General features: G+C 41.6%; 3 protein-coding genes across 3 annotated transcripts; all 3 read left to right on the top strand.

Annotated features, from left to right (window-relative positions):
- Nucleotides 1-23: 23 nt before the first annotated feature.
- MONOS_10760 (uncharacterized protein) lies at nt 24-1,157 on the top strand (the record flags this gene model as incomplete). The annotated part of the gene is made up of 1 exon (XM_067863238.1): nt 24-1,157. The coding sequence occupies one exon, from the start codon at nt 24-26 to the stop codon at nt 1,155-1,157; it is 1,134 nt and encodes a 377-aa protein (XP_067725283.1).
- A 246-nt stretch (nt 1,158-1,403) lies between these two features.
- On the top strand, nt 1,404-2,222 carry MONOS_10759 (uncharacterized protein; the record flags this gene model as incomplete). The annotated part of the gene is made up of 1 exon (XM_067863236.1): nt 1,404-2,222. The coding sequence occupies one exon, from the start codon at nt 1,404-1,406 to the stop codon at nt 2,220-2,222; it is 819 nt and encodes a 272-aa protein (XP_067725282.1).
- A 3,082-nt stretch (nt 2,223-5,304) lies between these two features.
- Nucleotides 5,305-14,481, top strand: MONOS_11150 (putative Protein tyrosine and serine/threonine kinase; the record flags this gene model as incomplete). The annotated part of the gene is made up of 1 exon (XM_067863656.1): nt 5,305-14,481. One exon carries the CDS (start codon nt 5,305-5,307, stop codon nt 14,005-14,007), a length of 8,703 nt encoding a protein of 2,900 aa, XP_067725281.1. The 3' UTR covers nt 14,008-14,481.
- Between the last annotated feature and the right edge of the window lie 442 nt (nt 14,482-14,923).

Raw genomic sequence — 14,923 nt, 5'->3', positions numbered from 1 at the left:
AAATCGATAGCTTTATTGATGCAATGACAGGAGGAATCACTGGAGGCCTTCAATGTGGAACTTTTCATTCAGCCAATATGACCATTAAGCGCTCAGGAACAACATACCACAAAAGGCAGGCGCTAAACACAAACGCATCGTTCGCATATTGCTCATTTTTGAATTGTGAGAGTGATGATAATGGCGGTGCATTGTGCTTTGTTGGAAGCGGAGTGCTTGTGTTGACAGAATCAGAGTTTGTAAACTGCCTGGCAACGAAATCTCCAAGCGGCATGGGTGGGGGAGTGTTTGCTGCAAAAGCTCAGGGATCTTATTCGAACTCATTTCAACAGCCATATTTATCTTCTCCTTTATCTCCTTCTTCTCCTTCTTCACATTCATCATCTTCAAATACTGCACCAAAATATTCGACCTCATTGAGAAGGCATTTATTTTCCGAGAACCAGAAAAGCTTTCATCTCAACCACAAATCTGAATCCGGCTCATCAGCTTTCGAGACTCATCCTGCGGCATCTATTCGGCTTCCTGATCTCGATGAGTCCTTTGTCCGCCACTGTCCGTATCTGTTCACTTCCAACTGCACTTTTCGCCGCTGCTGTGCGTCAGCAGCGGGTGGCGGGTGTGTGTTCAATGGACCAGGCGAACTGCTGATGACATCGTTTGTGCGATGCTCTGCTGCTCGTGGTGGTGGTGTGGCGGTGCTGTCTGTGGAGCCAAAGTCAGTAGCACAAATGCAGCTGCTCTCTTCTTTGTCTTCGGTGTCTTCCTTGCTGCTGGAATCGGATGTGCTTCTCACGTTTCACATGGACACAGAGAAAGGAGGCGGAGAAGATAAGAACAAAGGAATTCATCATCCCATTTCATCAACATCATCCTCAAAGGCATCTTCTTCTTCTTCTTTTTCTTCTTCTTCATTTTCCTTTTCATCCACTTTTTCATCATCCACTACTCATTCATCACTCCACAATGATCCATTTCACCAGCCATTCACCAGTTCCACTGCAAATCCAGACGTCAGTCTTCCAACATCTCCATCTTCTTACGAAAAGCCGATCGATCCATATGCCCTCACCACACACCGCGGAGCCACTCTGCCTTTTATCTCATTTGTGTCCTTCACAAAATGCACTGCAGAAATTGGAGGCGGTGGCTTGTAGATCGGCCATGCGCAGGAAGAGGCAGGGCTCGAGTGCAGAGAGTGCCAGTGGAGCCATTGCGAGGCAGGGGAAGGAGCAGGTGGAGGAATATTGTTTGAGAATGTTGCGGTTCCTGCTGGCCATATGGAAATGGAGTGAAGTAATTGGGAGGAAGAGGAGAAAATGGTGTGTGAGGCATTAAATGATGATGGAAATTGCAAGGATGACTTTATTTCTGATGATCGAGATGCTATCATAGAACATCAAATGAACAAAGATGCATTTCCTTCTGGTGCAAAATACAAGAAAATCAAAGGAACAGTTCAGAATCCTCCTGATAAAAGAGCGACTGAGCAATCAAAATCTTCTTTCTATTCATTGTTTTCTACCTCCAAAGAAGGAACATCCGATCAATCTGAGCAACATTCATACACACAGCAACAAGACAAACATTCACACAGAAACGCCAACAAAGGAAAAGTGTATGTTGTCCTATCAAAGTTCCAGCACTGCAGCGGGGGTGCTTTGGGAGGCAACGATGTTGGGATTGATGCTGGATGGTCGGGGCAGCTGGAGAAGAAGCAGTTTGCCGGCACGAAGTCGCTTTCGGAGTCTCCGCGAGTGACAGACACGGTGCAGAGTGCTGTGCAAGACGAGCTGATTGAAGTGCTGACGGTGCTCAACAGCGAGTTCATTGTGGTATTTCTGATGGCGGCGCTGGTGGCTGTGGCGCTGGTGGCAGTGGTTGTGCTGATATGCTGCTGTGTCTGTGTCATTCCGCAGAGAGAAAAGAAGGAGAGGATGGCGAGGAGGCAAATGAGGGAGGCTGAGAGAGAGCAAGAGAAGCAGAGGGAGAATGGAAAGGAGGATAAGAATGAGGATGAGAATGGGGATGGGAAGGAGAGGCTGGCAGGGTTGGAAGGGAATGGAAGTGGTGTCAAAAAAGGAAGCAAAGCATGTTCTGACAAAGGAGAAGATGCACCTGGAATGATTCAGTCGCCTCATCCTGCGTGTGTGAGGCCTGAATATGAAAGAAGCGATCAGATTTCTGATCCAAAGAGCACATCTTTGAGGCTACATGGTTGAGGAAAAAAGGAGAATCTAGGTTCTTTTTTCATTTCTATATTATTTTTTTACAAAAGGAGAAATAAACAACATTTGTTTATTTATGTGATGAATTGAAGAAAGCTTTTCTGTTTATTTTGTTATTTCTAATAGATTGTTATTTTCTTTTTCTTTTCTTTTTCTTTTTTCTTTTATTACAGAAATTATTTTATTTGTTTATAAGCAACCATTGTATTTTGAATTATTTTCTGTGAACGATTTAGGGTGATTTATTAACCCGAATATTTTTTTTAACCCGAACATTTTTTTTATTAATAAGTTTAATCAACCCACTTTTCATATTTTATTAATTGTTTTGAGTATATAAGGAAAAGTCAGAAGTCAGAAATTAAGATCAAATTACTATACCTAATCTCTGATGGGGGGGGAGATGGGGGGGTTAGCTCCTCCATCTCTGATTGGTGCCTCCCCTGAGGAGATTAGGTAATAGCAACGGGGCTGACTAAGTTAGAATTTGATTGAAAAATTTTTTTTGATTTTTTTTTCATTTCAAAAAAAAAATTTTTTAAAATAAAAAAAATGATCATAACCAAAAAATATTTTTAAATGAGTGTTGTGGAAATCAAAAGACAACAAGGATTAAAGAAAATTAGAAGTTTAATGAGATCCTTCCAATATCGACATATTGAAAGTAGATTAGAGCGTGTTGCAACAATTATTTCTAATGGAGAAGCTCGGGTTGCTGATGCTGCGAACATGAAGGAATTTACTCGTTCGGCAATTGATAGGGCAGTTACTGCTGTGGAAAAAGGAAGGAAGGCAGGGAAAAATGGAAGACCAGAATTATTCAATCAGGAAGAAAAGGAAACTATATTTGGAGTGCTAAAAATCGAATGTGAAAGTGGGACAAGTTACAATGCTGCGCAAATGAGGAAATTAGTTTGTTACAATTTTTAATTTATTGTATTTATCTATTTTTTATATATTCAGATGAACACTGTTATCAATGATAGGAAAAAAGACGACTTCGACGAAGAAGATGAAGAAGTGAACATTTCGAAAGCATATCCTTATCAGTACACAAAAAGGAACCCCGATCTCAAAGCTTCTCATCCTCGAAATGTCGACATCCAAAGGCTCTCCGCATCAAACCAACAAACTCTTCTTCCATTTTTCACTCTTCTACAAAACCTTCATGATCAACATCATTATTCTAACTCTCTCATCTTTAATATTGATGAATCTTCTCTCCGACTCTCTGATTCTTTCTCTTCTCTTGTTTTCCATCCTTCCGACATGCCTGCCGGTTTCTCCAAAACACCAATGAACATGCCGAATTCAACTCTCGTCGTTGCAGCTGCAGCTGATGGCTACTCCCTAAAAAGCGTCGTTCTGTGGCCTTGTCGGAAACTGCCAGATGAACTGCGCCTTGTTCTGAGTTCGCAGTTAGATGTTTGGGGTGAAAATGAAGGCTGGATGACTGAAGCGCTATTCCTCAAATATGCTGAAGAAGTGTTGCTTCCAGGGATCACACAAAGAAGAGAAACTTTGAAGAAGAAAGATGAACGTTGCCTTCTCCTTCTTGATTCTCATTCTTCGAGAGCGCAGCCTGACTTGTGGAAGAAGTTCGCCGATTCTTCAATAGATGTGGTCACCTTCGTACCCCACACCACTCACATCGCACAGCCGTTGGATCGTGGGGTGTTTGCTGTTTTTAAAAAGACAATAAATGCTAATTATGAAGCGCCTTCTTCTTCTTCTGTTGTTTTGCGACGAGAAGCGCTCGCTGATGTGCTTCCACAAGCTTTACAAACTTCTTTGTTGCCTTCTACAATCAAATCATCATTTGCGAAGAGCGGAGTACTGTCACATCAGTGGCACGAAGTGTTAGCGAAGCTGCCAAAAGAACCTTCTGTCACTCTGAAGAAAAGAACAAAAAGGTTTGATTATTTTGGAAAATTAATTACCGATGAAGAATTTTTAATAGAATGGAAAAAAGAAAAGGATGAAAGAAAAGAGTCAAAAAATGAAGAAAAAGATAATGAAGAAATTGAAAAGGCTTTGTTTGAAGATGAAAAACCGAAAAAAAGAAAATTCGACCCATTGAAAATTTTAAATGATGATTTTTCTGATGATGAAAAAAAAGAAAGAAATACTCGAAAAATTGTCAAACGAGAGCTTGTTGATTATATTTATTATTAATATTTTTTAAAAAACGAAATCAATACACAATACACAAAAATAAATTTGTTTATTTTTTATTCGGGTTTTCAAAAAAATATTCGGGTTAATAAATCACCCTATTTGATACTTCATTTTTTGAGAATTGTGGCCGTTGCAAAAAGATAACTCTTACATGTTTTTTCATAGATGTTTTTTCGTCAAAACCGTTTTTTTTCACTGATGTCATTATTAAATTATAAAATTTATTCTTGGCTTTATCAAGAAACAATACATAAGAAGAATTAAAATATTCCTTTTTTTCAAAAAAAAAATTAAATAAAAATATAGAAAAGTTATTGCAATATAGAATTATAAAGAAAATTATTGCACATTTCAAATTCAACAGCAATAAAACAGTGCATGTGGACTTGAGAACAATTCATAAAACAATTTAGGATTTAAGATTTTTCCAGATCATACATATAACAATATTTATTGATTGTTTCGTTTTGATTTTCAAGGCTTTTGACAAACTTTTCAGCAAAAATATACATTGGATAGATTTAAGCTTCTTTTTAATTTCTATTGTCGGGATTTTATTTGCCTTACTCCTCATTTAAACTTTCAACCCTATTTTTATTGTTGAACGAGACTTTTGCTTGAACACAAAAGATATGAAATTCAAAATGTGTTTTGAACTGCTGGTCTATTTATGTGCCGCAGAGGACTGCAAGAATATTTTCAGTGAGGAGTCCCTTCGAAGGAAGCAATCAAATATTAATGAATATTGCTTGGCTGAGGTTTGTGCTCTGTTGCTTGCTTTGAAAATCATAGCTTTTTTCCTCGTTATTATTTATTGTGTGGGTTATGCTAGCAGAGCTCGGTGTCTGCATCTTTCTCTTTGCAAAATGCTTCGACACAAATATGTTTCACAACATTTATGGTGGCAGGAAAAGAGTCCCTTGTCAGGGTCAGAGCGAATTCTTTTGTCAGCGCATCGTCTTGTGCGATAGATGTTGTGGGAAAGGCCGACGACTCGCCAATGCTCAGCTTTGATGGAAATGTGCAGCTGTGCAATGTTTCTTTCAATCTTCGTCAACATGCTCAACAGTTTCCGCTTTTGGCTTCTCCACTTTCGTACGAGCATTTGGCGCTGTCGAGCGAGCTTTCCATTGCATTGTGCACTTTTGCGGATTTTATTCATTTGTCTGTGCCGTTTTTGCCTCCATCGATTGCCCATGTTTCTGTTGAAGGTGCAACTTTCAGGAATGTGTCGTCATCAGCACTGCATTCACAGCAGGCGCTTTGTGCATTTTCACAGGCATGCTCTTTCGAGAGCTGTTTGTTTGGATGTGTGTATGATGCGTTTGATGGGGGAATTACACAGTCAATCAATTCTGAGCACAAGCCAAGGTTTCATTTTCTCAACAATTCATTTTCACTGTGCCGGCGCACTTCGAATGTCAATATCAACGGATCAGAGGGAAATCCACAAAGGCCCTCGAGGCAGACATCTCTCAGCTCTGGGATGAACACATTTGCTTGGTGTGAATGGACAGACTCAACTGGAGACCGTGGAGGCGCAATTTCAATAAAAACGAGCGCTGTGGAGTTAACTGTTAATTTTTGCACATTCATCAGTTGCCATGCCAGTGAATACGGAGGTGCAATATATGCTGCTTCGAATTCATATTTGAGTGTGGCAAACAGTTCATTTGTCAAATGTGAGGCAACTTCATTCGATGGCGGAGGGCTTTATACGCAAAATATCAGTAATTTTTGTCTTGTTTCCAATTGTTTTTTTATGGAATGCAATTCCACATACAGTGGAGGAGGGCTTCATGTGAGGTTGCAAACTCCAATATCTTTTCAGGGAGAGGCAGAAAAAATCGAATACACTGTGATTAATAACTGTTCGTTTGTTACCTGTTCTGTGGCAGAAAGAACTGGTGGTGGGCTTTGCTTTCGTCCTGCTCCAGATGTTCGCACAGTTTCCAAAAGCTGTATTTTTTACAAATGCACAGCTTCTTTTCAAGGGGGTGGATTGTCATTAGAACCACTTTTTGTTAAAGAAGGTTCTCAAAAATTATGTTCATTCTTTCAATTTCAAGATTGTTATTGTTCATCTTCCGATGCTCAAGGGCATGATGTTTTCATAGATGATCAAAAAGACAAAATTTCAGATTCTGCTTTATTTGAATGCTACACGTCTAATCCTTCTGAGCAGAGAGTGTGCTGGCGCACAAGTAATAATGAGTTTTCATACAAAAAGGATTGGATTCTCGATGGATTGACTCTTTTTGCATGCTCAGGAGGATTGCTGGTGGAATATTGCGGATTGCAAAGATCTTCAGCCTGCAAGACCATTGACTACACACTGAACACACGTCTTGATGGAATGGCCTCATGCAAATTAGTCTTGCTGGAAAGTTCATTTGACCCGCAGTTTATAGAAGCTGCGAACAGAGATATTGTTATTTCTGGAGAAGACAAGAGGAACACAATTTTATCCACCACATCTGTATCAGGATCATCGCTGTTCGTAGCAGCGAATGGCCATTTGGAAGCAAGCACGTTTTCGATTGAGCATTCAAATGAGAGAAGAGATATTTCGTTGTTTGCCGTTTCCAGAGGGGGTGTTCTTGATATCAGTGAAATTTTGATTGCACCATCAGCAGATCACACATTATCCACTCCTTTCACTGCATCGCTGCTTGTTTCTGGAACAGGAGGGATTGCCACACTTTCAGGCATTTCTGCTGAAAGGTTCTTCCTTTCGGGAGTTTCGGTATTTTCGTTTGATTCGTCAGCAGTGTCCGAAAATGAGGAGCAGAAACTGACACTGGATGCCTGCACCTTTTGTGAAGTCAAACGAAGTGGAGGGGAAGGAGGAGGGGTGATTGGGTGGCAGATGGGCAGACAAGGCATCTTGGCAATCAACAACTGCACATTTAGGGATTGTGAGACAGGAAATGGGAGTGGAGGAGCAATCAACATTGAAGCAAGCGCGACGAGCGAGGTGAGAATCGGAAATGAATCAAACACTTTGTTTGAAAGTTGTTTGGCATCAGAAAAGCCAGCTGCACAAGGGAAAGGTGGAGGCATATTTCTTTGTATTGGCTCAGAATCTTCTGGAATATTGCTAAAAGAGCTGAGCTTTGTGAGCTGCCGTGCTTGGAAAGGAAGCAAGTTTTTTATGGATGTTCCGGACATTCGCACAGCACTGGAGAGTAATTTCCTGCAGTTCGAGATACCACAGGGGGAGCAGACAGAAGAGGAGTTTATGGGATTTGAGGGAGGAAATCGCGATTACCCGATTCCTTTGTATTTTTATCTTGTGGATGTGACTTCGCTGGCTTATGTTGGCGGAGACAATAACTTTGACTTTGATGTGTGCGGATATCGCAACTATCCGTGCAGCACAATTGCGTTTGCAGCATCAAAGCGATCAGACTTTGTGAAGCAGACTTTTGTCCTGAAATGCGGGTTTCTATGGAAGGAATATCTGGTTTTGAAAGATTCTGAATGGAACATATATTGCGAAGCTGCATCGACAGAAATAGAAATTGGAGTGGAAGAGGCAAAAGAGAGCAGCAGTTTGGTGACGGCAATGGCGAAGACGTTGATGAGCAATATTTCGTTTGTTATTCCATCGAGTTTGGGTTCAAGCACCGAATCGCTAATGAAATGCACTCAATCAGAACTATCCTTGGAAAACTGCTCGTTCTTTGCGAATGCGAATTCCAACAGCAAAATTGGCTTTTGTGTGATGCGTGGGGTTGGAGGAAAAATCAGCCTTGAAGGTGTCACATTCAAGGACTTATCTTTAGAAATGAAGCAGCTCTTGGATTTTGATGCAAGAGGTGGAGCCAAGATTGAACTGAAGATGGCCTCTTGCCATTTTGAAAACACAACAACAAATCTGGAGTCTGGGTTGGTGCAAATCAGAAACATTGGGAAGTTGTCTGTTGGTAATTCGGAATTCTGCATGAGTGAAGAGCCAGCATGTGCGCTTTTTGAAGTGAGTGGAGTGAGTGTGTTGAATCTGGAGAACAGCACATTTTCAGGGGTGAGCAGAGGCGCAGGGTGTGGAGGAGTGATTGCTGGGAGAGTTTGTGAAGGAAATTTGATGAACATCAGCGATTGTTCGTTTCTGTCAAACAACATCACAGAAGGAGGGATGAAAGGCGGGAGCTTGTTTGTTGCTGTGGAAAGCAGCGGGTCATTTGTTTTTGACAACAACACGGTTTCAGAGAGCAAAGTCTGTGCAGAAAATGGGTTTGGGGGAGGACTGTTTGTGACACTGGAAGCGACAAATTGTGTGTATTCATTGAAGAAAATTGTGTTTTCGGAGAATGGAGCACAGAAGGGCCGAAACCTCTATCTTGTGTGCCCAACACCACGATTTGTTGTTGAGCCTGGTTTATTTGCAGGGTCAGCGGAAAAGGAAATGGGCGAGGCAGACATGTGGGTGTTTGACGATGTGAGCACACACAAAGTGGATGAGTCAATGAGAAAATATCTGTTTGTGTATGATGAGCAGACGATGTATGTTGACACCGAGCTTGGGACGAGGATGGAGAGGTGTGGGACAGAAGTGTTGCCTTGCCTGACGATGGATGAGGGTTTTGGGAAGATGGCAGCCGTTCAGACGAGGATGTTCATTGTGCGATCGGTTGTTGTGGAAAGTGAGATCAAGCGAATTGGCTTGTCGCTGAGGATACAAGGCTGCGAAGAGAAGTCTGTGCTTTCTGTGAAGGAAAACGGCCACTTTGAGCAGACAAATGGAGCAAATGATCTGAACGTTGTGTTCAGCAAGATATTGTTTGAGCTGCCTGGGGTGTCAAACAACCCAGAATTGATAACTATTGGCTGTGGAGAGTTGGATATCATTGATTGCATTTTTGATGGCTTTTCAGAAGCTGTGCCTGTGCTTGTGACAAATTTGTTGATTATTCACTCGACAGGAGGGTCAGTGCATGTGGATGGGACAGAAATGAATAATCTGCAGTTTGAAGGGAATGGAGGATTGTGCTGTGCGCAAGGAGGCTCTCTTTTGATGGAAAAGGCAAATGTGAGGGGAATCAATGCGACAAAGTCAGGAGTCATCAAAGTGGAGCGAATGAATTCAATAATTTTGTCAACTGTTTCGTTCGAGGAGTGCGCTTCCGCTGTTTGCAGCAATGTGGAAGTTGCTGACTGTTTGAAAGCGGAAATTAATAATTGCACCATTAAAGGATGCATCGGGGAGGAAGGAGATGGTGGGTTTATGAGTTGTATGATGGAAGGAAGAGACGAGCTGAAGATCTTCAACTCGAGCATGAATGGTTGTAATGCAAAGGAAGATGGCGCAAAGGGAGGGGGAATGTTCCTCGATTTTTCGGATGATTCAGAGAATTGCTATTTGCTGGAAAAGGTATCATTTGAATCGAATGTGGCAGCAATTGGAAAGAACAATTTCATGAAAGCTTCGGACTTGAATGTAACAGTGAAGAATGGTGCTTTTGATTTTGAGTATTCTTCGATGAAAGATGATGAGAACGCTTTTGTGGGGAGTGACTTGGTGTTTGAAGAAGTCAGTTTGTTTGTATTTCTGATTGAGTATTCGAGCTGGTCAGTTTACATATCGAGCACTGGCCACGATGTTGCTGGGTGTGGAAGCGAGATAATTCCATGCGGCACATTTTGGAAGGGTGTTGAACATGCTGACAATTCTGGGCAAGTTGGAGAAATGATTATTGAAGGAACAGCAGAATTGCAGGAGAGCTACGATCTCTCAGAATTTGTTGTGAGAAGCGAGCAGGATGAGGAAGCGGAGATGAAGCATGGGATTCTGCTGTTCAAGAACAAAATAGCGGAAGATGGAAAGGCGTATTTTGGGAATGAAAAGCAGCTTTCGTTTCGGATGATGAACTTCACGATTGATGGCAGTGCGAATGGAAGGATGCTGCTCATAGAAAGTGGCAAGGGATCGATTTGCATAACGCTTTGTTCGCTTCTTTCGATTGCAGCTTCGTCGTCACTGTGCAAAGATATCATGTTTCTTCACATGAAATCGGGGAGTCTGAATGTGTCAGGGCTGTATATTGAGGTGAGCCGGATGAAAAGCAATGTGATGGATGTGGCGAGCATCTGCCAGTGCAACATTGTTGATGTGAATGTGTTCGGCATCGTGATGGAGGATGGTTCGGTGATTGCGATGGAAGAACCCCTGCAGAGCGAAGGAAATCGAGAGAGTTATCTGAAGTTGAGGGACTCATCAATCCAACGAGTGACACGACTGGCTGGTGGAGCGAGTGTGCTGACTGTACCGACAACGCTGACGACTGATGTGGAGATTAACAACAGCGTGCTTGAAGTGTGTGCAGCAGGTGCTTCAGCGAAAGGGGGAGCAATTTTTGCTGACCTAAGCAATGAAAGCATGATCCGAGTGGTGAATTCGAAGGTTATTCAGTGTGGATGCTCTGTGACGATGGGTCGAGGAGGGGGATTGTATCTGGCGCTGAAGTATTCAGGGGAGCTGGGAATGCTGTTTGAGAGGGACGAGTTTGACTCGAACAGCGGAAAGGAAGGGAGAGACATTTTCGTTGAGTGCTGGAACATCTCGAGACAGATCAACGAGACGCTGTTCAAGCTGGACTTGAGGGAGAGCGAATTTGTGCGATACAACGCGATATTTGGGGTTGACTCAGAAAGTTCAGAAGCAATGGATCCGATGGATTTCATTTTGATTTACCAATCAGAGACGATTGTTGTTTCATCGATTGAAGGGAAAGGAGGGAAGGATATCAAGAAATGCGGGACAGTAAAAGATCCATGCTATTCAATTGAATATGGTTTGACGCATCTTGCAGCGAGCGATGATATGCGCATTCGTGTGGATGGAGCTGGGGAGATAGGAAGTGAGTTGGATCTGAAAGATGTGTGTGTTGTTTCGAAATCAAAGAAACAAGCGAAAGTGTGGTTTTCTGGTTTGTCAGGGAGCAGTCGAAGTTGGGTGATAGAAGCACAGCAATTCGTTGAACTGGAGTTGCTGAGCTTTGAATTTGCTTCTTCTTTCCCATCGTCTCATCTGCATCTGATGAAGCTATGCTCAGGAAGTGTGTCCATTCAGACACGCTCATTCAGTCCGAAAGAAGGGATTGACTGTTCGAATGTGCCTTCTTTGCTGCTGTGCGAAACCGGGTTGTTGGAAATCGATCGATTGCTTGTGAGCAACCTGAAGCTGGATTCGGTTATTGAGTACTCTGGAGGATCTGTTGTTGGAGAGCGGATCGAAGCAAACAACATCACTCTTATCAGTGGCAGTACTATCTGTGAAGCTAATTCTGCAAACCATCAAGAGAATGATCAAGAGAATGGCGATGGGGATGGCAGAAACATTTCAGTTTCTCTTTCGCAATTCTGCAACATCACTCAGACTTCTGAAAAACCATCTGTATTTTCTGTGAAATGCAAAGGAATTGCAGTGCGAATGTTGAATTGCTCTTATTCGAGCTGCAGCTCGTTGATAAGAGCTGGCAGCATAATTTCTGTTTCGTCAAGCAAGGATTGCTGCGTGGAATCGTGTGTTCTGAGTGGTTTCACATCCAATGAAGAATTGGAGCATGCAAATAAGATATACGAAGAATTGTGCAAATGGAATGGATCTGTTGTTGATTTTGGCAACACGTCAGCACATGTCAGATACACGACGATTGGGAATGCTTCAAGTGGAGGGATGACGATTTGTGGAGGGAGCACCACAATCGAGAAAGGAGAGTTTACTGGCAACGGTGCGTCTATTACGGAATATCGGTCAGCACGAAGGAACATTGCATGCAGCGGGAATGGCACACTGAATGTTGTCAGTCTGAAAGGAGGAGATGGAGTGAAAGACAACACCTCACTGTGGATTCTGGATGGAGGATGTGCTTTGTCTGGAATAGCTGGAGAGCGGGAATCTCCATTCTTCTTGCCAACACTCAATTCAGTGGCAGTTGAAGAAGAAGCAGGAGGGGGAAAAGAGAAAACAATGTTGACATTCAAAGGAACCCTTCTTTTGCCTTGCAACCTTTTGTTCAGGATTGTTGTTACAAGGAATGATTCAGAATTAGTTGAGACGTATCAGTTTCATCAAGAAGGATACATCAATGAGAGCACAGCAATCGGATTAATCTCATCATCAACTATTTCGAAGGCTTCGGAGGAATCATCTGTGGAATGTTTTGTCCTGTTTGGAAAGTCAGACAAACCATGCTCCACGAATCATATTGTTCTAAAGAATAGAAGTGAGATTGAATCAAAAGGAGATGAAAGGATTGTTGAGGAAGGAAAGGAAGGAAAATCATCGAGGGCATTGATTGTGATCGTTTTATTAGTTGTGATGTTGTTGATTGTACTTGTTGTGTCAATAATATTGGCAGTTAGATGGAGAAAGCAAAAGAGAAGAACAGAAGAATTAGAAGAGATTGTGAATGATACGGTGAAGAAAGATCCGAAGGCATTTGAAATGGTGACGATGGAGATGTCACCTGAGGAGCAGTGGAGAAGAGCAGAGAGGGAAGCTGAGAAGAAGAACGATGAAAGGATGAAGAAGAGAGTGTATGAGAAAAGTTTGAGACACTCGGAGTCATCAGAGCATTTATTGAGTGAGAGTGGCTCAACTGAATACATTCTGGGGAGAGATTCAGACAAGATCCCAGAATGGGCATTGGAAAAGGTTGAAGAAGAAGAGGCAAGGAAAAGAACACCATCACCATCCATTTCATCCACAGATACTTCAGATACAGACACGACATTTGTTCGAGGGGAGGATCTGTGCCCAACCACCTCGTCAATGTCGAATTTGGTGGATGCAATGGCCTGTTCTTCTCCTCATGAGAAGCTGATTGTGGATCTGAGGGATTCATTGTTCATGCTGCTGCATGGAAGAAATAAGACAAAGGAGATGCCTATTAGCTCTTTGGAAGAGAGGGAAGTGACAGCTGCCCAAATCCTGTTCTGGGTGGCGAATGGAGCACTCCACTCGTTTGGTGAGATGGAAAACAAACTCCAATCATTGTCCAGTCTGAGTCCTCACATTGTTCTATTCTCCGAGCATATGGTGATCTGCATCGTGATGCATTCAGACTTCTCGTCTGATGACTCAGACTCTTCTTCCATCTCAACATCAACTGTTGTGACATCAGCAAGTGATGATAATGATGACGGAGATTCTCTACCCTCATCTGCGTTTGAGGATGAGGATGACAACAGGAAGGAATGCCTGAGGTGGATGGCACCGGAGCTGTTGAATGGAGGGAAGAAGCATGCGACGAAGAAGACTGTTGCATTCACGATTGGGATGATGCTGTGGGAGTGTCTGACGCTTGATATTCCATTTGGAGAATATGAAGCTGTAACGGCTGGTGAGAAGATTGTGAATGGGGAGAGACCGCGGATGAGAGTGGGATGCAGTGCGGAGATGGAAGAAGTGATGGAAAAGTGCTTATCTCAACAGAAAAATGAGCGGCCGACACTTGCAGTGCTGAAGCGGGGGTTCATCCAGCGGTTTCCGAAGGGAGCAACGATTGTGACTGTTTCTGATGCGATTGATATGGAGTATGCGAGCGAAGTGGAAAAGCGTGGAAGCAGCTCGAGCTGTGAATTGGTTTCTTGGTAGGAGAGCAATAGGATTAGCAAAGAATTTGGTGATGAAATGGCGCTGCTGGATATGTGCGTTGGGGATGCAGGAGGTTTAAACAAACGAATGAACGTTGCTGTTATATTTGAGTTTTTTGCTTTGAATTTTCTTTTCTGTTTTGCAGTTAATCAATCACCTTTTTTTCGAAGCTTTTATTGAAGAATTGTTTCTCATTCATCATCCATCATCATTATCCATCATCATTTCATTCTGCAATTTTCCCGTTCCATTGTGGAAGGTGTGTATGTATTGCGAATATTTCTATGTATTGATTTCATGAATGTTTATCTTGTCATTCTCATTGAAATGGAAATATTTGCTTTGAGATTTTTTTTCTTGTTTTTTACCCACAAAGAGAAACTGTGTTGTATATGATTTAAAGCTGTGTATCCATTTTTCGTTGTTCTGCAAAAAATCAGATTCTTAACTTTTGCAAATTTACATTTCATAAAACACATGCTAATGAGTTCTCCACAGTTTATTAAAAGTTTCTTTTTAATCACTAAAGAGAATTTCACGTGCTTTGAATGAATTTTCTCAAAAAAACAAAGCACATAGTTTTCTCCAAGTTGAATTGAAAAGAATACTAAAGAAATCTCAAACTGTTTATTATTAACATGAAAAACGAATAAATTATTAACACATTAAAACAGAGAAATTATTGGTGATAAGAATAAAATTCAGCATTAATTTCTATATCTTTTGTTTGATAATTTAAAGAATTTCTGAAAATATCTTTTTCAATAATGTTGCAGATGTTTCAAAATTATCTTTTTCATTATTTGCAAATTTATATATATATATTTTTATTTTTATTAATTTATTTTTTGATTGATTGATTGTTTGTTTATTTGTTCATCCTGATCCAACTTTTAGAAATAATTTTTATGCATTA

This window comes from Monocercomonoides exilis (genome assembly GCF_001643675.1).
Source record: "Monocercomonoides exilis strain PA203 chromosome Unknown scaffold29-1213020, whole genome shotgun sequence".
In the NCBI taxonomy this organism is placed as follows: Eukaryota; Preaxostyla; order Oxymonadida; family Polymastigidae; genus Monocercomonoides; species Monocercomonoides exilis.
The sequence above is the reverse complement of the archived record's forward strand: the minus strand, read 5'-3'. Positions and strand labels throughout refer to the sequence as shown.